At 34.2% G+C, this 23,726-nt stretch overlaps 1 protein-coding gene across 1 annotated transcript in view; it reads left to right on the top strand.

Moving 5' to 3' along the window:
• The window catches only part of QKI (QKI, KH domain containing RNA binding), a 155,180-nt gene that overhangs the window by 45,513 nt on the left and 85,941 nt on the right, over nucleotides 1-23,726 (top strand). The window contains 1 exon segment of the mRNA NM_001003021.2: nucleotides 16,034-16,150. Within this exon segment, the coding sequence (NP_001003021.1) occupies nucleotides 16,034-16,150 (117 nt within the window).

Here is a 23,726-nt window from a genome sequence, read left to right on the forward strand (position 1 = left end):
AATAATAATAATCTATGTTAATGGTAGAGTAAGAGTTTTAAGTTCTCTTTCAATCTATGTTTCCTGAATTTGGCTAGTCATAGCTTCTAGTTGAGTATATAGTATAAAATAGTTGATTTTTTTTATTTTTTATTTTTTATTTTTTTTTTTTTTACTTATTTCTCAAGGTTGTCTCCTGCAAATTGGCTGTTGAGCTAGCATTTGTTTGGGATGGGTTATAAGGAAAAAAGGGGTCAGTGCAGTTACTTTTATTAGGCTTTTGCTCCTTTGACTTTTGTGGCTTCCTTATTGTGTTGAAAGAATTAATCAAAAGTCTTCAAGAGTCCTCATATAAACTACTTTTGCCTTTGTTCATAGAAACAAATGGACAGACATGAAATCAGAATTTAATAATCTACAAAATCTCCTTTTCATTATCTAGGTTAAGGCTTAATTTTTGCTTACATATGATCTTAATTATAAGTGAAAATACAATACATTAAAAGTAAGATCTACATATCTAATTGTTTACACATAAAACTATAAAGATAGATTATTGATTTTTTTTTTAAGGACGGTTGGTATATTTTTTGTTAAGTTGAATTGTAGAGTGTTTCAGATTATATGTTAATCTGTTGGGAGTTTTTTAACAGTAGCATTTGATAATATTGAGCATATCTTGAAGTTTTAGGTAGAGAAACTGTTACGGTTGACTTTGAACTTTATTTGTTACTTAATTTTTTTAAAAGATTCTATTTATTTATTCATGAGAGAGAGAGAGGCAGAGGGAGAAGCAGGCTCCATGCAGGGAGCCTGATGTGGGACTTGATCCTGAGTCTCCAGGATCACGCCCTGGGTCAAAGGCAGGCGCTAAACTGCTGAGCACCCCAGGGATCCCTGACTTTGAACTTTAAACTGATAATTTAGTGAGGTCAGTTTCATGACTTTTGTCTTTGTGGTTTTAGTTTGGAAGTTTCCTTTTTATTTCACTCTGTAAGGGCATATGAAGGCCTGCTTTGTATCACATATTTAATAGGGTTTTTATGGTCTGAGCTATACTAAATTTCTTAGGATGTCAATAGAACTTATACCAAAAAGGAATTCAAGACATTCTGAAAATAATAAATTTTGTTTAGCTGTGGTTTTTCTCAAAGTTTAACAATTTTAAAAATTATAAGCCTTCTCAATGTCTTAAAATGCTAAAGCTTTAAGTAATATATTTTAACATTTAAAAAGAACTAATATTCAGAAGAACAGATTAGAAAATGGTCTTTAGGGATCCCTGGGTGGCACAGCGGTTTAGCGCCTGCCTTTGGCCCAGGGCGTGATCCTGGAGACCTGGGATCGAATCCCACGTCGGGCTCCCGGTGCATGGAGCCTGCTTCTTCCTCTGCCTGTGTCTCTGCCTCTCTCTCTCTTTCTCTCTCTCTCTCTCTCTGCGTGTGTGACTATCATAAATAAATAAAATTAAAAAAATTAAAAAAAAAATGGTCTTTAGTTTTAGGGGAGTATTACTTGTAAGCAAATGTTTTCCAGGCCCACCGGAGATAGAAAGTTTTGCGTACAAGATTTTTTTTTATCCAAAGAGTTTGTTAAGATCTGATCTGTTAAAAATATTGTTGTAAGAGGCTTATCAATGAGTTGGATACCTAATCACTGATATCTAACCTCTATGTCTCTTAAGATCGTCTTTGAGATAACCAAAGGAATGTAATACAAAAATTAGAGAGAAACCTAATTCTCAGGGCTATTCATATTTCAGAAATATCAAGGTATTTCTGTTAGATATTAAATGAAAGTTTGAGATGTTGATCTGTGTTGGCCCATCTTGAGATAGCATTATGGCCTGGAAGTGAGTAAAGCAGTCTTCCTAATCCTAACCGTCTTCCCTCCCAAACTGGCAAACAGAATGGGTTGTGGGGTAGTTGAAGGTTATACCACTTGAGCTTGACCACCTACCTATCTTAGTTCTTGTTTACAGTAGATGACCTAAATTTATTTTATGAGTAAATGAATTCATCAGTTATACTTACTTTTGGTTTGAATTTGAGCGGAGAACTACTTTAGTTTTTGATGGAACCTACCTTAACTTGAAAAACATTGCAATCACACATTTCAAAAACTAGCCTTGGAACTAAATTCACTTAATTATTTCATAAGGAAAGCATTACGTGTCTTAGTAAATTCAAACCTTTAAAACAAATAGTAAATAAATTAGGTACATCCTAAAATCTGGTTTTGACCTGCTATAGAAAACTGTTTTTCCCAAGTCCAAAAACAATATCATCGGGTAAGCAACCTACCTAGCATGAACTTAGCCATCTCCATTTTTCATATTGGTATGATAATTTTTTCTTTCTTATTTTGTAAGGAATTAATTAAGCTTTAAAGAAATGTATCTGTATTGTATTCTTTGGGGTTAGAGAGCATTGGTTGTTTTGATTAGCTTTTACCTTTTTTTTTTTTTTAATAAGTTGTATGAAAGCAGTTTAAGTTTGCAATTTTAACAGATTAAGACGAAAGAAAACCAAAATTTGAAAAGTAATTAGAAACATGAAGGTGAGGAGATCTGAGTATAAACCAGTAAAATTTTGGCATCAATCTTTTATTTCAGAAATGTGTGTGGCCTGTTCTAGGCACCAGACACAAGAATATGAAAAAATGTAATCCCTGCCCTCACAATACTGTTAGAGGCGTAATCCTGTAATAGAGTATCAAGGACTAAGAGAACTAAGGCGGTGAAATTGAAGTAAAGACTAGGGGACAGATTAAATAATGAAAACTTTAAGATATCTTAGTTTCTTATATGTGGAGGCTAAGAATGAGAGAGGACTTTGCTTAGTGGTGCTATTCATTTAAAGTAGAGACTACAGGGCAAGATTTTATAATTTAATATTGTAGAGGAATCAGGAGTAACAGATGAAAAACACACTGTACTAACCGAAGAAATGATCAAAAGTGTTTGTAAGCTTCGCTGCTCTTAACAGTGTAGGAACATTGAAATAGGGTGGTGTAAAAGTCACGTGTGACTAAAATTTGTGCCAGAAAAAGCAGCTTACTTTAATAAGAGCTGAATTAGTAATTTTGAAATAGTATATGAGGTTGATAATGTTTATGCAGCAAAATTTAAATCAGTTTTAAAGAGCCTTAGATAGTATCTGTAATCTGAAATCTGAGGTCAGAACGAGACATTTAATCTCCTAGATTTATTTTCAGAGTTTGAAGTGACACTTGTTAAGCTCAGTTTTGACTCAAATAATCATATTCTTCTCTTTCTCTTTTTTGAAGTTATACATTTTTCATGGAGATATGTGGATGAAGTGATAATCACATAAAGGTTTTCACTCATATAAATAAGTATCATTTATGGTAAAGAGGATGTATATGATGATTGTTAAGGAATGATCCCAATCAGTAAAAGACACGAAAATAGCAAGGTGTGGTTATGTAATAGTAATATAGTAATAATAAGTTTTGAGATCTAAGTGGAGAAGAAATTTTTTTTTTAATTTTTATTTATTTATGATAGTCACACACAGATTGAGAGAGAGAGGCAGAGACTAGGCAGAGGGAGAAGAAGCAGGCTCCATGCACTAGGAGCCCGACGTGGGACTCGATCCCGGGTCTCCAGGATTGCACCCTGGGCCAAAGGCAGGCGCTAAACTGCTGTGCCACCCAGGGATCCCTAAGTGGAGAAGAAATTATAAAAACTCAATTGGACTCTGAAAGTAAACTTGAATCTGAAGAGAGTTTTTTAAAACTTTTTACCAAACATTTTGAATGATTAAACAGGAATCAGAAACTAAAGGTGAGTTTCTGGTGTGTTTAGGATTTATAGATTAAAGTCTTCAGAAGAGAGGCATTATACTATACTTATGACTAAGTGTCCAAACTCTGTCTTCAGTCGAGGTATTCTAGGATTGGGGCTACTTTTGTAACTTCTTCTGTATTAAAGATTAATGATAATGATAACTGTCTTTTCAGCAAGGTTATGAGGATTAAGTGACTTAATGCATGCAAAGTTCTAAGCATAGAAGCTCATTCATATTGGAGCACTCATAGTAAAACATACTTCAGTGTACTCAACACTTAAGAAATGTTGAATGACATAGTCATTGCACTCATGATACTTCCATATTGAAATGGAAAGTGGAAATAACATTTTGTTTCTATGGCATCATTGATTTTGTCATTTGGAATTTACCCTGAGATCAGTGTTATCAGGCTTATCATTTGAGAAATTTCTGAAATGTTTGAGAGTTCTTTGCTGCATATGACTGAGTGATTTAGTTTTTTACCATGAGAATGAAAAAAACCACTACACGATTTCTGTGAATGCTTTTAAATTGTATCATCCAACAGTCTGAATAAATACTAGCTTCTTCAATGTGCTTTATATTGTGTGAGGCACTGTGGATAAAAAAAAATAATAAAGAGGATGAGATACTGGTTTCTGGCTTATGGAATGATCTGCAAGAGACATCTGCATTATGGCGTATCATGTGATAAGAGCTGTGAAGCAGATGGGTACATAGTGCTCTGAAATCCTCACTTTGGAGGGGAAAACAAATGTCTCTGGGAATCAGAGAATACAGAAAATTACAGGAGGAGGAACACTTGAGTTCAGTATTGTGTGTTGAGGAGGATTTGACATATTTTGAGGGAAAGGAGGAGAAGGAAAGGTGTTACAGGAAAGAAAACTTGAAAGTACCTGCCATTAAAGAAAAAAGTACATTTTTTTAATAGAATGATGAATTATGTGTCTAAACATAAGGATAACAGCAAAAACAAAAGTTTCAAAAGTAGAGACCTTTTAAGGGGCCTTGTGTATAAGAGTTGGAACTTTACACTGTTAAAAGTTGTATCATAAATGCTTGTATCATCTACTTGTGTCATAAAACTCTTGTTGACTTTCATTGCCTTCATATTTTTATTTTAATTGGTTAAGTAATGTTTGTTTTCTGAAGCACTTGTTATTTAGCTTCTAGAAAAAAATCATCTTATTCCCCTGTTTTTGTTTTGAGTGGTTTCAGCTTCTTTCCCAATTTATCTATACTCAAAGGATGGAGATTTCCTATAATTTAGATTATACAGATTTATATGCTACAAATTTCATGTTTTGTTTCATGTTTTGTATAATTTAGATTATACAGATTTATATGCTACAAATTTCATGTTTGGTAGTTTCACACACACACTTAAATTTGCTGGTGTAAATGCCTTTTCTTGAATAGCATTGTGCTACTTACTAGCAGATGTTTATAAAGGCCTAATATATGGAAGTTTTTACAAAATGGTTCAGGTAATAGTTATGTAGCATAAGGAGACTTATTGGCCGCTTATCTAGAATTAATATGGAGACAGAAAAGGGATAAGACATTATCTCCCCCCAAAACACAAGACATTTTGATATATTCAATCTGTTTTTTGTTTTTGGGGTGTGTGGATATATGTTTTACAGAATGCTTTCATGATTTTTGCTGAACTTCTGTTATCTCTGGGCAAACCCATGATTAGAATTGATGAATGAGTATACAGTTCTGACATGAATATTGGTTGGTTTCTGCATTTGCATTAATGAATCATAGATGAATGTGAAAATCAAAAACGTGTTGAAACTTCATTTGTTCGTAAATGACAAGAGCAACTTCTTTGCTGTATTGGATAATGGTTTTTGAATATGGAAGAACATTGTGCTATTCACAGTGAATGTAGACACAGCAAACTTCTATATTTAATCTGTATTAATATTTTCTCTTTAACTGCCATAACTCTAGAGCTGATCAGTAAAACAATAAATCAAACAAATTATTATTCTGGTATTTTATTTTATTCTATTCTATTTTAATTATATATTTTTTAAGCAGGGGGAGTGTGCATTGTTGGGGGCATGGTAGAGGAAAAGAATCCCAAACATGCTCCATGCCCACCTCGGAGTCCAACATGTGGCTCAGTCTTACAACCCTGAGATGGTGATTGGAGCTGAAATCAAGAGTGGGATGTTTAACTGACTGAGCCACCCAGATGCCCCTCTTCTGGTATTTTAAAATAAAACCAGTTGTACTGCTAAATAACCATGACTACTTTCATCTTAATGTACTTGCACAATATAGGCTCACTAGTTTTGACTATGTTAGAGTTAGTATATCTTTTGTTATTTGCTAAAAGAAGGACTTCAACAAATATGCATTTGTGTGTGTGTTTCATGCCAACTATGTCACATATGAAGTAATGTAAGATTATAAGGTGTCTGACTATAAAATCACTTCAGGAATACCAGAAACGGTGTTTAAAAAGATTATCAATCTGTTGTACAAAAAACAATCCAAAGAAGCACATGTTCTTTTTAAAATTATTTTTACAAAATTTTAAGCAGAAATTGCTTTTTAACATTTCTTACAAGTGTTTCACTGAAATACTTTTGGAAAGCCATGTTTTACTATTTGTTTTGATAGAATGTCAGAAGGTTTTATCTTTAATTATAGATTTCTTAAAAAGTTAATGGAAAGATTTGCCATTTTACTTTGTATTTTGTCTTTGTGAAAAACATCAATTCTATTTAAAATATGAGCAGCAATTAAGAGCATTAGTTAGACATGATTATTGTTAACCTCTTCTTTAGAAATTAACATGCCACTTGGCAGAAATATAAGTGTTGAGCCACAGAGAAGGTCTGTACTTTAACAGTGGGGTTAATGATTGTTCGTTTGTCTCTTCTCTTCTCTCTCTTCTCTTCTCTTCTCTTCTCTTCTCTTCTCTTCTCTTCTCTTCTCTTCTCTTCTCTTCTCTTCTCTTCTCTTCTCTTCTCTTCTCTTCTCTCTCTTTTTTCTTCTTTCCCTTTTTTGGCCTTTAAAGTTGCAGTTAACTCAGGCCATTTGAAATGATTTTCTTTGACTGTGTTGTGACATTGTTTTAATTGAATGAAGCTGCAGAACTAGCATGATAAATCAACATGGAATGAATTTTAATGCAAGGCAAACGATATTAACTTGGAAATTGGTTGCAGTAGACAAAGCAGCTGCTATGATTAATTTTTTTTTTTTTATTCTCTACTTAACAGCATTTTGAGAAGGATGACCTTGACAGTTTCAATTGTGTTAGAATCCCAGTGGTATGCACTTTCAACACACTTCAGCTCCAGTTTGTTGATTCTTGGGCAGTAGAGATTGTTTCATTTTTTTAGGTTAGGAAAATTTTGTTTTGCAGATTTATTACGTTGCTTGTGACCGGTTTTAAAACATTTTTTATTTAGATAATAATTGTGAGGATTACTTAGTTGTGGTAGAAGTCTATTTAATCTTAACACTGTGGTTCTGGCAGTAAAAGTTTAATAAGTGAAGGAATACGATGTGTCAAAAAGGATCTTTTAAGTGTATGTCACAAAGTGTATGCCAAGCAGTTTGACAAAGAACACAAATCAAAACCAACTAAATATCACTTATTTGAAGCACTAAATTATCTCTGTTTATAATGTATTTTTCTAGACGTTCTTTTCCATATGTGTGTCCAGTACATGAGTTTCCTTGGAAAAGGATATATAGAGCACAGCTATTACTGAGAGAGAAAAGAGATGACAAGGCCGCTTATTTTAAGAAACAGTCAAGGTAACAAATAGAGTAACAGCATCTTCACAGATTTCATGAGAGCAGGGAGAGTTTCTCTTCCTCCTCCTCCTCCTCCTCCTCCTCCTCCTCTTTTTTTTTTTTTTATTAAATCCCTAACATCTCTTATACTCTACTACATAACAGACCTTGAATAAATGTTTTAGTGAGTTGAATTTGAAAATGAAAGCCTATTTTCTGTTGTACTAAAAAAATACCCAAACTAAACAAAATGAGGGGAGATGGGATGTGGAGAGTCTTGTTTCTGTTCAGGGGTGGAGGGCAGGGACAGGTGAAGTTTTATAGAATCTGTGACTGTGTAAAAAGGTAGAGTTAGGAAATGGCAAATAAGTAGGAAGAGCCAACATAGGGCCAGGCCTATAGATAGACTTTTTGTGGTATGTACCTTATTTCTCTTCCTCAGACCCTCATTTTGATGTATTTTTACCCCATACTATATGAAGTTACATTATTTCTGGATCTGTTTAGATTAAAAGACAAGCAACAACTTTAAAAATGCCGTGGGCTTCTGTTTTAAGAGATACCAGGGTAATTCAGATCAGCTAGTAAATTTGTAGTTAGTATTTCAGAACAATTCCAGTGAAATAGGACACAAGACGAAGAAGTATTTGCTGAACTCATCAGAGTCCCGGGAAGATCGAGGGCAGATAATCAAGGATATAAGTCTGGGTTTTAGAAACCTTTCATTTGGTATGTTTTCTGAATCTGGAGAAGACCAAACTTTGGGGGACAGAAGTTAGAGTCTATAACCTATCTATGTGGACTCTTCATCCCCAGTCTTTGCTTGGGGGAGAGGGATGCTGATGGGTATGAATTCTGGGAGTAAAAGTGAACCAGAATTTCCCAGGTTCTCACAGACAGTGCATGTCAGCATCAAATTGTTTTAACACACGATATTGGATTGTTAGTAGTAGTAGGTCCCTGGGAAAAGCTGATGCATAGCCTTTTTGGAAGAGGGTAACATCATTTTGGATCTTATGTAATTTCTGAAAGCTATGTATGTAGTAAGTATAGTGTCTGGCACCCAGTAGAAAATAACCCAAATCACAAGAAGATAAGATGACAGTAACAAAAATCTGAAGAAAACAATGAACAACAAAACAAGAACAACTCCACAGGGACTCTAGGTATTAGAATTCTCATACCTAGATTTTCTAAGAGCTATGTTTAGTATGTAGAAGGTGAAAAAAGGACAAGTTAGAGAAATATGGCAGAGAAATGGGAACTGTAAAAGAAAAATTAAACAAAAAAATTCCTTAACTGGAATTAACACGTTTACCAGAAGATTTACAGGAGCATTTGAAGAGAGAATTTGTGAACTTAGAAGGTAGCTTAGAAGAAAATAGCATGGAAAAGCAGAGGGATAGAAAAACTGTGAAAAATGAGAAGAAAACTGTGAGAAAGTCTAATATATGTAATTGTAGTTTTAGGAGAAGAGATAATGGCACAGAAGCAGTGTTTGAGAGGAGTGTGGCTGAGAACTTTCAAACCAAAGCAATAAAGCCATCAGAGGTTTGTGAAACTGAACTGTAAAACAAAAGCCACATCATAGCCACTGGGCACATCATAGTAAAACTTCTGAAAACTAATGTTGAAAAGTTGTAAAAGCGAACAAGAGGGAAAAGATTACCTTCGAACCTACAGTCAAGACTCATAGCTCATTTTTCAGAAATATGACAGAGGAAAACAGACAAAATAAAGGGTCTTTAAGGTGTTGAAAGAAAATAACTGTCAAACAAGAATTCCATACTCATCAAAAATAAGACATTTTCAGATAAGGAAAAACTGAGAGATTACATTACCAGATGTTCACTGAAGGCAATACTTAGGATGTTTTTTAGGATGGATAAAAGTGACATTCTTTGGAAAACTGAAGATACAGAAAGGAATAAAGAGCAATGAAAATGGTAAATGTGTGGGTAAATATAAATGTACATTATTTGTATAGAGTGATAATCTGTTGAGTTAAAAATAGATACAAAATTTTGAAAAACACCTAATGGCATATAAATTGGTTTGGAATAAATGGTGTTAAATAGTCTGGGGTCCTTGCATTTAATAGGAAAGAGGTGAAAGTACAAAATAACATTAGTGCTTGATAATTCAGTGATGCATGTTTAGGATAGACAAGCATGTAACTTTCAGGCTAACAAAAAAAGAAGAAGAAAGGGAGAAAACATGCTCATTTCCATCTGTGTCCCTGACCCCACCCCCACCTCCCACAAGAAGACAAGAAAAAAGTAAAAGGAACATAAAAGAGGTCAGGCAATTAGCACTTTAGTAAAGCTTGTATATATAATCACATACTGTAAATGGGCTCAGTGTTCCAGTTAAAATTCAAAGATTACAAGATTGGTCAAGAAACAGATTCATTTTGTTGCTGTTTAAAGAAATCCTGTTTAAAATATAAGGATAATGAAAGATTAAGCATAATAGGATCACAAAAGACACTTTGAAGAACAAAACAAAAAATCTTTACCTCTATATGAATATCAGTAGGCGAAAAGTATTCCTGGAGAGAGAGTAATTTCATAATGTAAAAGGCTACAAGAATTTTAAATTTGGGGCAGCCTGGGTGGCTCAGCAGTTTAGCGCTGCCTTCATCCCAGGGCCTGATCCTGGAGACCTGGGATCGAGTCCCACGTTGGGCTCCCTGCATGGAGCCTGCTTCTCCCTCTGCCTGTTGTCTGTATCTCTCTCTGTGTGTCTCATGAATAAATAAATAAAATCTTTAAAAAAAAAAAGAATTTTAAATTTGTATATATCAAATAACACAGCCTCTAAACATATAAAGGCAAAGTAGATAGAACTACAAGGAAAAATAGAAAAAAGTTATCATGGAAGAATTTGCTTTTTTTTTTTTTTTTTTTTTTTTTTTTTTTTTTGAGCATCCATGGAATATTTAGAAAAATTGGCCCTATGCTCTGCTGAAAAGTTTGAACAAACCATGCAGGATGGATATTCTGCACACTATGTTTTTTTATTATAATGTAGAATTTAGAAATCAGTAGATGATTAGGAAATCTCCTATGTTTGAAATGAGAAAAACATTTAAATATTCAATAACTATTAAATTATTTGATCTGAATGATAAGGGATATACTGCATATCAAAACTTCGGTTTGCAGATAAAACCAGTTTAGAGGACTACTTAAAGCTTTGAACGTATATATATATTAGAAAAGAAGGTACAGTAAGCTAAGCATCCATTTCAGCAAGCTGAAAAAACATAGCGGATTAAACCCAAAAGAAGTAGAAGGAAGGAAATAATAAAGCTAAGAATAGAACTCTATTAAAGATGAGAAACCACAAAAGGAAGCGAATCATTCTATCAGATGGCTCTTGTGGCATTATAATAAGCTATCCCAACAACTTACGTTAAAACAACCATCATTTATTTAGCTCTTACATCTCTTTGGCAGGCTAGTCCTTTAGATTGCATTCAGCAAAGTAGTTCTTCTGGTCTGCATCTATAGTCAGTCACCTGTAGGTTTTCTAGGGAGCCTCTCCTTTTATGAGTTGTCTGGCTCTTTGCTGAGACATTGATGGTGACTGGATCACTTGTCTTTTTATTCTCCAGTAGGTTAGTCTGAGCTTGTTTGCATGGGAATAATAGAGCTCTAGCAGAGTAAATGCACATAAGACAGATTTAAATTTAGGCTTTTAACACAAATATTCTTCCCACTACTTGTATTGGAAAAGCAAGTCACAGTGCTAGCCCAGATTTGAGGGTTGAGAGGAGCTACGAGTTTACAATGCAGTGGCATACAATGCAGTGGCATCTTTAAGGGGGTAAAGGGTAAGTCCTTCTACCCCAGGCAGTAAAAGTAAAAGCAAAAGTAAATTTTTTGAAAAGACTGGAAATTTTTTTGAAAAGACTGGAAGACTTATAAAGAACAAGGAAGACATAGATAACCAGTCAGAAATGAAAGAGGGGACATCACTACAGATTCTGTAGATACTGCGAAGAAAATTAGACTTAAGCTTTTACATCAACAAATTTAAGAATTTAAACAATACGAATGTATTTCTAGGTAAATACAGGTTGCCAAAAATTGACATTTGAAAGGCTAGAAAACCTGAATTAAAGAACTGAATCTATAATTAAAAACCTTGCACAGAGAAAAACTCTAGGCCCAGGTTGTTTCACCACTGATTTTTTCTATTCAAATTTAAGGAAGAAATAACATGTCTTCTACAAGCCCATCCAGAGAATAGAAAAAGAGAGAATGCATCTCAGCATATCTTGAAGTCAGAATAACCTTGATGCCAAAACCCAAGAAGCATGTAATGAGAAAGGAATATTACAAGCCAATTCCATTTATGCATATAAATTTTTAAAAAAATCATCAAAGTGCTAGCAAACTGAACCTAACAATTTATGAAAAGGATAATGCATCAAGATCACCTTGAGTTTATTTTAGGAATGTAAGGTTGTTTAACATTTGATAATTGATTATAATCAACTGGTACTAACAAAATTAAGAAAAATAGTATGATTTTCTCAACAGATGGTAAAGAAATGTGATAAATTTAAGCATCCACTCATGATTTAAATAAAAGCCTTTAGCAAACTCAGGAATAGAGGGAAGTACTTAATTTCATAAAGTATACCTACAAAAAGTACAGATTACTTTGAGCTGTAGGGTGAACTGTTGAAAACTTTATTTTTGAAATCTGTAACAAGTGAAGGATGATAGGCTGACTTTGACTTTAACTTCACATGCATTGCCCAGTGCCATATGGTTGGGAAGGCAAAAGGATATGTAACAGTCATTATTTGCGAGTGATAGGTTTGTTTATGTAAGGAATCCAGAAATACTTACAGAAAAATTATGAGAATAATGAAACAGGCTGCTGGTTACAAGGTTTAATACAGAGCAATCAGTTATGTGTTCATGTCCAAGAAACAAATGAAATAAAAAATATATACAATAGCAAAAATGAACTCCCAAATATCTAGGAATAAGTCTAACAAAAATCAGTAAAGTCACAATAAAAAAGCCTTATATATTCTTGATAGAAATTAAAGAAGACCTGGCCAAATGAAGAAATTACACTGTGCTCATGGTTTTGAAGCCTCTGTTGTAATATCTCAATTAAAATTACCACCAGTATTATTTTGGAACTTGACCAACTGGTTTTAAAATCTGTACAGAAACCAAGGGCAGACACACACTCTTGAGTAAGAGCAAGGTGGAATAACTTTGTCCTGCACATCAAGATTTATTATAAAGTTACCATAACTGATCCAGTGTGACATTAAAGCATGGGTAATCAAATAGATGAATGTAATAAAATAGCTCTGAAATAGACCCAAGTATATATAGGTGTTATTTATGACAATAATGGCACCATACAGAAATTGGGAAAGGATAGTTCTTTTTAATAAAATAATGCTAGGACAATGGGGTATCCATGTGAGGGAAAGAGAAAAAGCTGTACCATAACAGACATTAATTCCTGGTACACTGTGGGTAGAAATGTGAAAGAACATTAAAGCTTCTAAAAGTTAATACAGAAAGACATCCTGATGATCTTGAGATGGGGAAAGACCTCACTAACCATGAAGAGAAATAACCTGAGCTACATTAAAATTAATTCAATCTAATTAAATTCAGTTATGTAGCATCATTAAAGAATTAGGAGGGCAAGGGGTGCCTGGGTGGCTCAGTCTGTTAAATGTTTGCCTTTGACTCAGGAGATGATTTTAGGATTGAGTCCAGTGTTGGGCTCCCTGCTCAGCACAGGATCTGCTTCTCCCTGTTCCTCTGCACTCGTGTTCTCTTTCTCTCTCTCAAATAAATAAATAATCTTAAAACAAACAACTAGGCAAGCCACAGCATGGGAAAAGGCATTTGCTACACATGTAACCACAAAGTAGAAATCAATTAAGGAAACACTAAATAACACAATAGAAAAATAGTCTAGAAACTTCAGTTGTGTTTCAAGAAAAGTATAGATCCGAATGGTCAATAAACCTGAAAAAATGATGAACTTTACTAGTAATCAGGAGAATGCTAATTCAGAGATTGAGCAAGTGCACCTGAATGGCTAAAATTAAAAAAACAAAACATTGTTAATAAGTCTGTAAAGGAAGTAGATCAAAAATACTTATTTTCTTCTTTGGGGAATTATGTAACCATTTTTAGGAAATAGTTCAGCGCTATCTACAAAGGAGTTCTTTTTGGATATTATCTTCTTTACGAATAGTCTTTTCCTCAAGGAGCATTTCCTTGGCCTGCTTCTTTATTTTGTACTATTTCTTTCATGTTAGCCTTCTCAAGTCTTTGGTGAACCTGCTTTGTCTATTCATATTTCAGTGTGAAGCGCTGAACATTTGAATTATGAACTGTGTTCATGCACTGGGCTCATCCACTGCAGGCTTCAGTTTGAGGTGATCACCTGAAGTGTCAATTTTGAAAAGGTAGCCAAATGCTGTTTATGGAGGCAAAAACTCAAGCCTGTTACCTACAAGTTAGATCCCTGTTTGTTGGTGTTCTGTATACTGCTTCCACCTTTTCTTTCTGGTTTTCTTCAGAACTCTGAGTATCAAGTTTCTCTGGAGTTCTCTAGAGTAAATTTGCTATGGATCAATATCCCTGTCTATGGACATTCTAAGTTGGGTATTTAGTTGAGGGCCTGAGGTTTCCTAAAGTGAATTTGTAGTGGACTTGGTAGGCTATTAATCGTCCACTATTTGCCAGACCTTGTATTGGACCTTTTATATGTATTGTGCTGTACACACACAGACGAATCAGTACTGCTCTGCCAGAGAGTATCCTTTTCCTTATATAATTCAGGCTTACTTGATGTGACTTTCAAATTCCTAATTATTATTCACTACTGTAGCTTGGATACCAGTTGGGATCTGTGTGCTTTTAGAGTTTTTTAAACACTTAATAATGGTATAGTTCTTGAGTTGATGACAGGGCTTTAGGTTGATTAAAGAGTAGATAAAGTACTGTACACCAAGGAACTAGGCAGGGATAAGGAGTTTCATTTGAATATAAAGGTAAATTTCAGAATTGGGGATCTTGTAGAGCTAGATCAAGCGCTTATAGGATCAGTCTATGAGTCTTGGGATGGAAAAGTTCTATCAGAATCCTCTGAGGAAGAGTACTTTCTCTCCCCATGTAGGTATGTGTTGTATTATTCATCTTTGATTTGCGTATCACCCATAAGATATGGCAGTGTTTGTGAGCAGCTTTAGGGAGGGAAAGTAAAAAGCTGATAGCGTGCAGAAGATTGGAGCAATGCCTTAGCTTCTTAAACTCTTATAGCAGTGAACGTTAACATATTACTTTTATGTAATGTCATACTAATAGTAGGATCAAATGCAAGAAAAAAGTAGGAAGCTATAAACATAAGAATCGGTACCTGTTTGAATAAATAAAAACCAACATGGCTTTTTGTGGAATTGATGGCAAATAACCATTTTTTGTCTTTTGTGCAGTTGACTGTGAAAGAGGAAGTTTTACTTTTCAGTACTCAGAGTCAGTCTGTGTTTCCCATTGGCCTTTGTACTAGAAGTTTTTATTGAGGCATGGCAGTTATTTATATATTATTTTTATCACTATCCTACTCATGGAAAGAATTAAGGCTCCTTGCAAAACTAGTAGTATAAGTTAAAGTTAGAAATGGAATAAAGAAGGAAGAAAAATAAGGTGCAGACATAAAATTGTGCAAACAGTATATGCTGTCAAGACTGAAATACTTAGTATAGGGTGGAATTCAAATTAGGCCATTGGTGTTATGGCAGCTGACTCAAAACTACAATTCTTGGGGTGCCTGGGTGGCTCAATGGTTGAGCATCTGCCTTTGGCTCAGGTCATGATCCTGGGGTTCTGGGATTGAGTTCTACATTGGGCTCCCTGCAGGGAGCCTACTTCTCCCTCTGCTTATGTCTCTGCCTCTCTTTCTGTATGTCTTATGAATTTATAAATCTTAAAAAACAAAAACAAAACAAAAAAAAAAACCCTAAAATTTTCTTTGGAGAAAGTGTTTTCTTAGATAAATGAGACCAGATTTTTCCCCCCAAGAATCTCTTTAAAGAATGCAATTACTAACGAACATAATGAACAATTCCCTGTATGGTGACATTACAGAGTCTTGTAGAAGGGATTTGTTTTGGGTGGCATCTAAGATTTTGTCAAACTCTTTAATATACCATATTCTGGTTTAGATTGCATGTTGATGGACAGTTCAGTATAGTACCTGTTTTTCCTAATTCAGGATTTGTATTAATACATAGGAAACTTCATGCTGAGCAATGTGCTCGTGTAATTATATCCTCAAGCTGGGCTAGAAATTTATAAAGTCTCTAAGATTTATTTAAAAATATTTAACTTGACAAAGTAAAAATACATTTTAAAATGAGAGCTATAAATTCAAGCAAGTGAGTAATATATAGTGACTTTTTTTTCCCCCAGTTTAATTTTGTTGGAAGAATCCTTGGACCTAGAGGACTTACTGCTAAACAACTTGAAGCAGAAACGGGATGTAAAATAATGGTCCGAGGCAAAGGCTCGATGAGGGATAAAAAGAAGGTAAGTCCTTGAACATGGGGGCAAGGCTTGATGTGAATAATTTCCTTGTACTTTTACATTCTAATAATAAAATACCCAGATCTTTAGTGCATAAAGCACTACATATTATTTCATATATGTTCATATTGCATATGTTCATATTATTTTATTATTTCATGAAACTTTTGAACTTTTTAAAGATACTGTCATGATATTTCTTGTTGATTATCATGAGTTTTCATTTAGCTGACACAGGTATCACTCAGTCCATCATGTTAACTTACTTTGGTATTTATAGTTGAGAAACTACCAATTTGGAAACTAGACACACTAATGTTGTATGTATAAAGATGTCATTAAAAGTTTTAAAAATCTAAAATGTTTCTGTGATGAGATTGAAATGAAAGTGATCAAATGAATAACTTTGGCTGTGTGTCAGATCACCTAGAGAGCTATTAAACAGAAAAAGAAAGCTATAACTAGCCATATGATGCTCCTCTTAGATTTCACCAACATTTTGTGTTGATTATAAGTTTATTAGACATTCTACTTTTACGTATATTGTTCCTGTTTTCTTTTTTTTTTAATCTCTCCTGCCACTTTTTATTCTTATTTTTTTATTTTTTACTTTTAAAAGATTTTTATTCATCCATTCATGAAAAACACAGAGAAGCAGGGACATAGGCAGAGGGAGAAGCAGGTTTCCTGTGGGGAGCCCGATGGGGAACTCCATCCAGGGACTATGGGATCACGCCCTGAATCAAAGGTAGATATTCAACCACTGAGCCACCCAGGTGTCCCTTTTCTGCTTGTTTAATTAATGAATATCTAACTACATACTTTAAATACTATTTTTAGGAAGGTTTACTTTGCCTAGTTTCCTGTTGTCCGTGATAGTGTTAGGGAGAATATTTTTGAATGTCTATCTTTGTAAAACAGTGTTTGATTTTTTTTTTTTTCAGTATTTGATTTTTTTTTTTAATAAACTTAAAAAAAATTCTACCTATCAATAAAATCACATAGTATTATTATCTTTGACTTATTTCACTTAGCAAATACCTGATAGGTCCATTTCCCCTGAAACTAATGTAACACTGTATAAGAATTATACTTCAATTTAAAAGAAGAAAAACCTAGATTTGATTGCCAAATATTAAATGTACTGTCAGGGAGGGTATTATTTTTTAAATACATTGCCTTGAAAGGGCTATCAAGTAATAGACTTGTGGTCAGCTTATGTTGGAGTGTGTACATTGAAACACTTTGTGGAGCTTATGGAGCAAACCCCAGATCTACAGAGTATTCTGACTTCATCCTGACATAGTTCTTTTCTGACCTTCCACCGCATTTCATTTATACTTTCCCACCACCTGACTGGATTGCAGTCATTTTCTCTTGCAGACAATGACCTTCATAGGTAAAAAGTTGGGTATGGGTGGGGAAGGGGTATTCTCAGTATTGATTATCTTTAAATCCTATTATAACTATACTGTTCTTATCTGCTGAGTTTAAAGATATTTTGAGGCATGTATGGGAGTTCTCCTTCAGCAAATGTAAATTTTGTATTTAAAACAGTTTTTATTAGAGTCTGAAAAGCATTTTCAGATTCATTGAAGCATTTTCTGAATCAGCTGAGTGGCAATCTTACATTGCCGTGCCATTTTGGTTCTCCTGTTTGCACTTAATGGTTGTATTAGCATTGAGCAATGCTATTTAAGAGCCATGGAAAAATGAAATGAAATTGATAATTGATGGACAAATACATCTTTAAGATTAGTATATCCATCAGTTAAACTATAAATCAGTGAAGAAGCATGTTTTTCCCCTCTCCTCAGCCTCTGTTAATTCCGTACTAATGACCCTCCCCTTCTCCGCTCACACACTCCTAGACACCAAGGATTAGCGCTTGGAACTTGTGTAATGAGACATCATGAATTCTGTTTTTGATTGGAGTTGAAATTTTAGCCTGAAGAACATATTCTCCTATCTTTGGCAGAACAAAATAGTTAAGAGTGTGAGCTTTATGACAAGATTATCTAGGTTTGAATCTTGGTTCTGTCACTTAGCAGCTTTCTGATGTTGGACAAATTACTTAATCTCCTTCTGCTGTATAAAAATGGGAGTAGTGATAAGGTGATGGTGAGGATTAAATTAGTTGTAAAACACCTAGGACAGTGTTTTGGATCATAATAAGTGATTGATTAATGTTAATGACTGTTTCTAATAAATTATATCTTTACACTATTATAGTAGTGCCTCTTATTCATATGGGGGGGTGTGCCCCAGTGGGTGCCTTAAAATGGAGATAGTACTGAACCCTATATATACTATGCATTTTCTTGTACATATATACTTCTGATAAAGTTGAATTTATAAATTAGGCACAGTAAGAGATTAACAGCAATAATAAAATAATTATAACAGTATATTGTGATAAAAGTCATATGACTAGTATTTCTCTCATATCATATTATACTTTACCCATCCTTGTAATGATGTGAGATGGTAAAATGCCTACATGATGAGATAAAGTGAGATGAATGATAGAGACTGTGACATTAGGCTACTATTGACCTTCTGATGATGAGTTAGAAGGAGGATCATCTGCTTCCTGACTTAGGTTGACCATGGGTAACTGAAATCACAGAAAGCAAAGCTGCGGATAAGAGGGAATGGTAGTAGATAGTGCATTTTATGTTTAAACTCTTCTGATGCATCAAGATATGGGCGGGAGGACTGCTGTTTTAAGCTTTGGAAATGAGAATACTTCTTTGTTGTTTTGTGCCCTTTGAATATACCATATTCTCATGGTTTTTCTGTTTTGTTTCTCTGTTGCTTGGTGCATCCATAGATCTGTCTTGTCCACATTGTTCTTAACCACAAGGAGAAGCAGTTTATACATTCTGTTTTTAAAATTTTTACTGTTGGCTGCCAAAATAATAACAAAATTACAGATTATTCATAATGCAAGAGTAACAATAAAATACGACACCAAAAAATTTGGCCACAGATTATATTTTTAGTTTTATTAAAATGCTACAGATGAACATACTTTAAGCATATCAAATTAACTTGAATGGGCCTCTTATGTTTGATATTATGGTATATGGAATCTGAACAATTTATGCACATATTTTTAATACCAAGAGTGTCTTCTATAATTTTAATGTAAATCTACACATAATAAATTGTTGACCAAATCATTTTGGTTTATGCTGTAGTTACTCTATTTATTGAGTTTCTAAAAATGTTAATAAAAGTAAAGTCAAATGGAAAGTGCTATCATTTGTTGCTTGGCTTTTATTTGAGAAAGAACTTGGTAAACAGATGGAGACAAAAGTGTAGTATTGATGTAATACATCTTTGTACTAGGCTGATTTAGTGTATTTCAGGTGTTTTAAAGGAAAAACCATTTGACTTTAAGCTTTCTTGCAGAGTTGTCAATTTTTTTAGAAGCTGAGAAAGCTAGAAAATCTTAATTTACTGGTTGCCTAAAATATGGGAAATGCTGTTTGCTGATCTGTATCCTTCCTTAGCCTGGTAAACTCAGTAAGGGAAAGCATGTCTATTTTTTGGAGCATTTCCCTGGTTGATGAGTACCTGCCAGAGTGGGATCTGAAAAATAAATAAATAAATAAATAAATGACTGTTTAGTTAGGTAATTAAGGTATAGATATCCCCAAGCCCCTCTATGTAGTTTGTACATAGAGGAAATTATAAACCCTATGTGCTTTTTATTCTTTGGGCAAGATAAGCAGTACCATTTGATCTAAGCTGCTGGTTTTAAGCAAGGGAATGAAAAATGCCACTTTAATTTTTATTCTGTTGGAGTAATATTACTTCTGAGTTATTGATGGCGTAACAGCATTGGTTTTTGTATATAAATACCCAGTGGAATGGTACTGATTAAAACCTCATGAACAAGGAATAGGAACTGTAGTAGACTTCATAAGAGACTGACCAAAGATTGGAAAGCCTGTCTGTTTCAGCTAGTGCTTTTCTGGTGTCAGCAAGTGGAAACCAGTAGTTTTATGAATAGTTATTTTTAATTTTTTTCTTTTTTTTTTTTTTAAAGATTTATTGACTTATTTATGAGAGAGAGAGAGTGCACGCAGGGGAGGGTATAGGGGATAGAGGAAGAGGGAGAAAGAAACTCAGGCAGACTCTGTGTAGAATGTGGAGTCCAGTGTGGGGCTCCGTCTTATGACCTGAAGATCAGACCTGAGCTGAAATCAGGAGTTGGATGCGCCACCCAGGTGCCTTTTTATGGATAGTTCTTTTGATTTGTAGAGTGTGTAATTTGTATCAAGCATTATTCTAGGTATTTTACACACATCTGTTTTAATTTTTTTCCCATAATTTCTACTTGTAAGTTTATTATTTTTTTATCATTTTATTTTTTTACAGTGTTCTATTAGTTTCAGGTGTACAGTATAGTGATTCAACAATTCCATACATCACTTGCTGCTCATCATGACAAGTGTACTCCCAAATCTCCTTCACCTATTTAACCCAACCCCCCACACCTCTCCTCTGGTAACCATCAGTAATTGACTAGAGTTAAGAGTCAGTTTCCTGGTCCCCCCCCCCACCACCTTGCTTGTTTGTTTTCTTAAATTCCAGATACGAATGAAATCATATGGCATTTGTTTTTCTCTAACTTGTTTTGCTTAGCATTATACTTTCTAGCTCCATCTTTGTCATTGCAGATGGCAAACTTTCTCTTTTTGATGTCTGAATGATATTCCATTATATGTGCGTGCGTGCACATACACACACGCACACACACATCACATTTTATCCATTCATCAATCACTGGACCCTTGGGCTGCTTTCATATCTTGTGTATTGTAGATAATGGTGCTGTAAACATGGCGGGGTGCGTGTATCCCTTTGAATTAGTGTTTTTGTATTGTTTGGGTAAATACCCTAGTGTGATTGCTGGATCTTAGGGTAGTTCTATTTTTAACTTTTTGAGGCACCTCCTGTTTTCTAGTGGCTGCACCAGTTTGCATTCCCACCAGCAGTGCATGAAGGTTCCTCTTTCCCAACATCCTTGCCAACACCTGTTGTCTCTTGTGTTAATTTTAGCTATTTTGACAGGTGTGAGGTGATCTGAGTTTTATTATTACTAGTTTGTATATCAGGAAATTGAGCCTCAGGAAGGTTGAGTAATTTGCCAAAGGTCACATGCCAAAGAGTAGCAGTCCCAGTAAACCTACAGCCTGTGTTCATTCTATCCTGCGGTTTACTACTTCCTACCTAAGAACCATTTCTGAGAGTGATACCAATTTCAGAAATATTAGAAGTTGAGTAGTTCTAAACTTTGACTATGAAGTTAGTAATAAGATAGTTTGTGAAACTTCTCTAAAGTTTTTGGTTTTTTTCTCAGGGATAATATATTTTGAAATTTTGTTTTTGTGTGTCATTTCCTTGAGTTTCAGAACTCTTTCTTAAGGAAGGATTTAATTCCATTTTCTGATAGAAAACTATATAGTTGAGCATATTAGAAATTCAAGAGAAGTGACTTTTGGGAAAGAAAGTGTTTATTGGTAGTTTTTCCATTGATGTAGCAGAGTGCTAAGGGGGCCATGTGGAGAGCTTGGGGAAGAATGTTTTCATACTAGAGGGAATGGGTTCACCTTCAAAAAAACAGAGGTGGAGTCAGCTGGTTGGTTTCCAGTGTAGCAGATGAATACATGTAATTCATTAAAACAGAAGAGTGTTTCATGCATAAATTAGATACTTGATAATACTGTGGTGTGATATTAAAGTGCTAAATGAAGTTCACCTTTGGGAGTTATTGTGAGTGGCGTTGTAGGGGGCATTCTTTGGGGATTTGTTTCATCAACATCCATTAGTTCTTCTCTGAGAGCTCCCCTATCATGAATAAGTGGGGACTAAGTATCCATGCTTGTGTTTCTGTTTCCCACTCCTACCTCCCAGCCAAAAATGTTGATGAGTGAATTGTCTGCAGTTGATCAAAGCCAGGTTAGTTAAATGTTGTATCTTCTGGAAATTTCCATTGAGATTTAACAATTCTGCTTAGAGCTCTTTGCTTGAAATGAAGGGATGTGCACTTAAGGGATCAGATGGCTGTTCTAGGACTGCTAATATCTGTGGCCAGATGGTATCAGCTGCTTTCACAATCTGTGCAATGTCTGATTCAGACCATGCAGTAACCTCAGAACATAGTTTTACTCTTCTAACAGGATTGGAGGCTTAAAGAAGTGACGTAACTTATCCAGTCTCCCATCACTGATGACTCCAGTAAATATAAATGCATATCTCACTGAACATTCAAATTGAACTATGTAAATCATTCTCATCAGAATATGGGCTTTGAATTTAAAACCTGATCAATCTGTAATAAATTTTTAATTTTGTTTTTAGAAGGTTATACAGCGTTTTGTGGAACATGATTTATGAAATGTTAATAGGCATATTGTATAATTGGAAAATATATAGAATTTCATAATATTTTTTTCATATCTTCATACACATTAGATTTTTCTTAATTATCTCAAGTCCTATTACTTCATTTCTTATGATTAATATATTTTAATTAGTTAATACATAATTTTTGAAAAGTTTAAAAGTACAGATAATCTGGAAAAAAAGGCATCACCTGGTTCTGTCACTAAAACTACCCTTGTTGACAGTTTTGGCATGTCTTTTTATAGATTGTTCTTCTTGCAATTATACATTTATATATGTGTATATATACGTGTATATATACACACACACACATATATATGTTCACATGCATTATAGAGCATGGATAATAGTAGATATGCTTATAATTAGGATTTTTAACTATCCTGTCCTGGTCAATTCACTAAATAATTGAGCTCCCTTCTTTATTTACTAGTTTTAAAATAGTTGATTCCTAGGAATCCTTCAAAGGTAAAGAATGAGATTTTTCTTGTTTCCTTTTTGAATATCATTATGAATTCATTTAAAGCATTTTGATATGTTTCAGTTTGTTGGAGTTAGTGTTTTTAAGGATCATGTTGTTTGGTCATTGCACACCTCCTGAAGTTTCTTCTAAGTCCTCCTGACGCTACCCCAGTCTTTGGGGCTAGTAACTTTGCTTCCTAGTGTGGTATCATCTTGGGAACTTTCCTCCCCAGACTTGGAATCAGCTATTTCTTTAAGGAATCCTAGTTCCTTTTAGTGAAAATCAGTAATTAAAGATGGCATTCTGGACTTCAGTGATACTCATTATTTATAAACCTTTTTAGGACACAGCTAGGAGATACATAAATTCAGAAATAGAGATGTATACAAGGTCATTCGCATTCAAAATCAGGGCTACCGTGTTTTATTTAATTGTTCTTATATGTATATTTTCTTTCCCACTGAAAATTCAGGTTCCTAAAGACACAAAATAATGACTCATTTGCTTTATTCTAAAATAAAAATCTCAAAATAATAATACAAACGCTACTGTCATCAATACAGTGATAACCATTTTTCCCCAGTTCTTACTGTTTTTAGGGTACATTCTCTTAGAGATTGAAATTACTGTCTTTTAAAAACACTCAAATTTATCAGTGTATCACAGGTACATCATTAAGCTCATTTGCACTTGGTT

This window comes from Canis lupus, chromosome 1 (assembly GCF_011100685.1).
Source record: "Canis lupus familiaris isolate Mischka breed German Shepherd chromosome 1, alternate assembly UU_Cfam_GSD_1.0, whole genome shotgun sequence".
Taxonomy (NCBI): domain Eukaryota; kingdom Metazoa; phylum Chordata; class Mammalia; order Carnivora; family Canidae; genus Canis; species Canis lupus.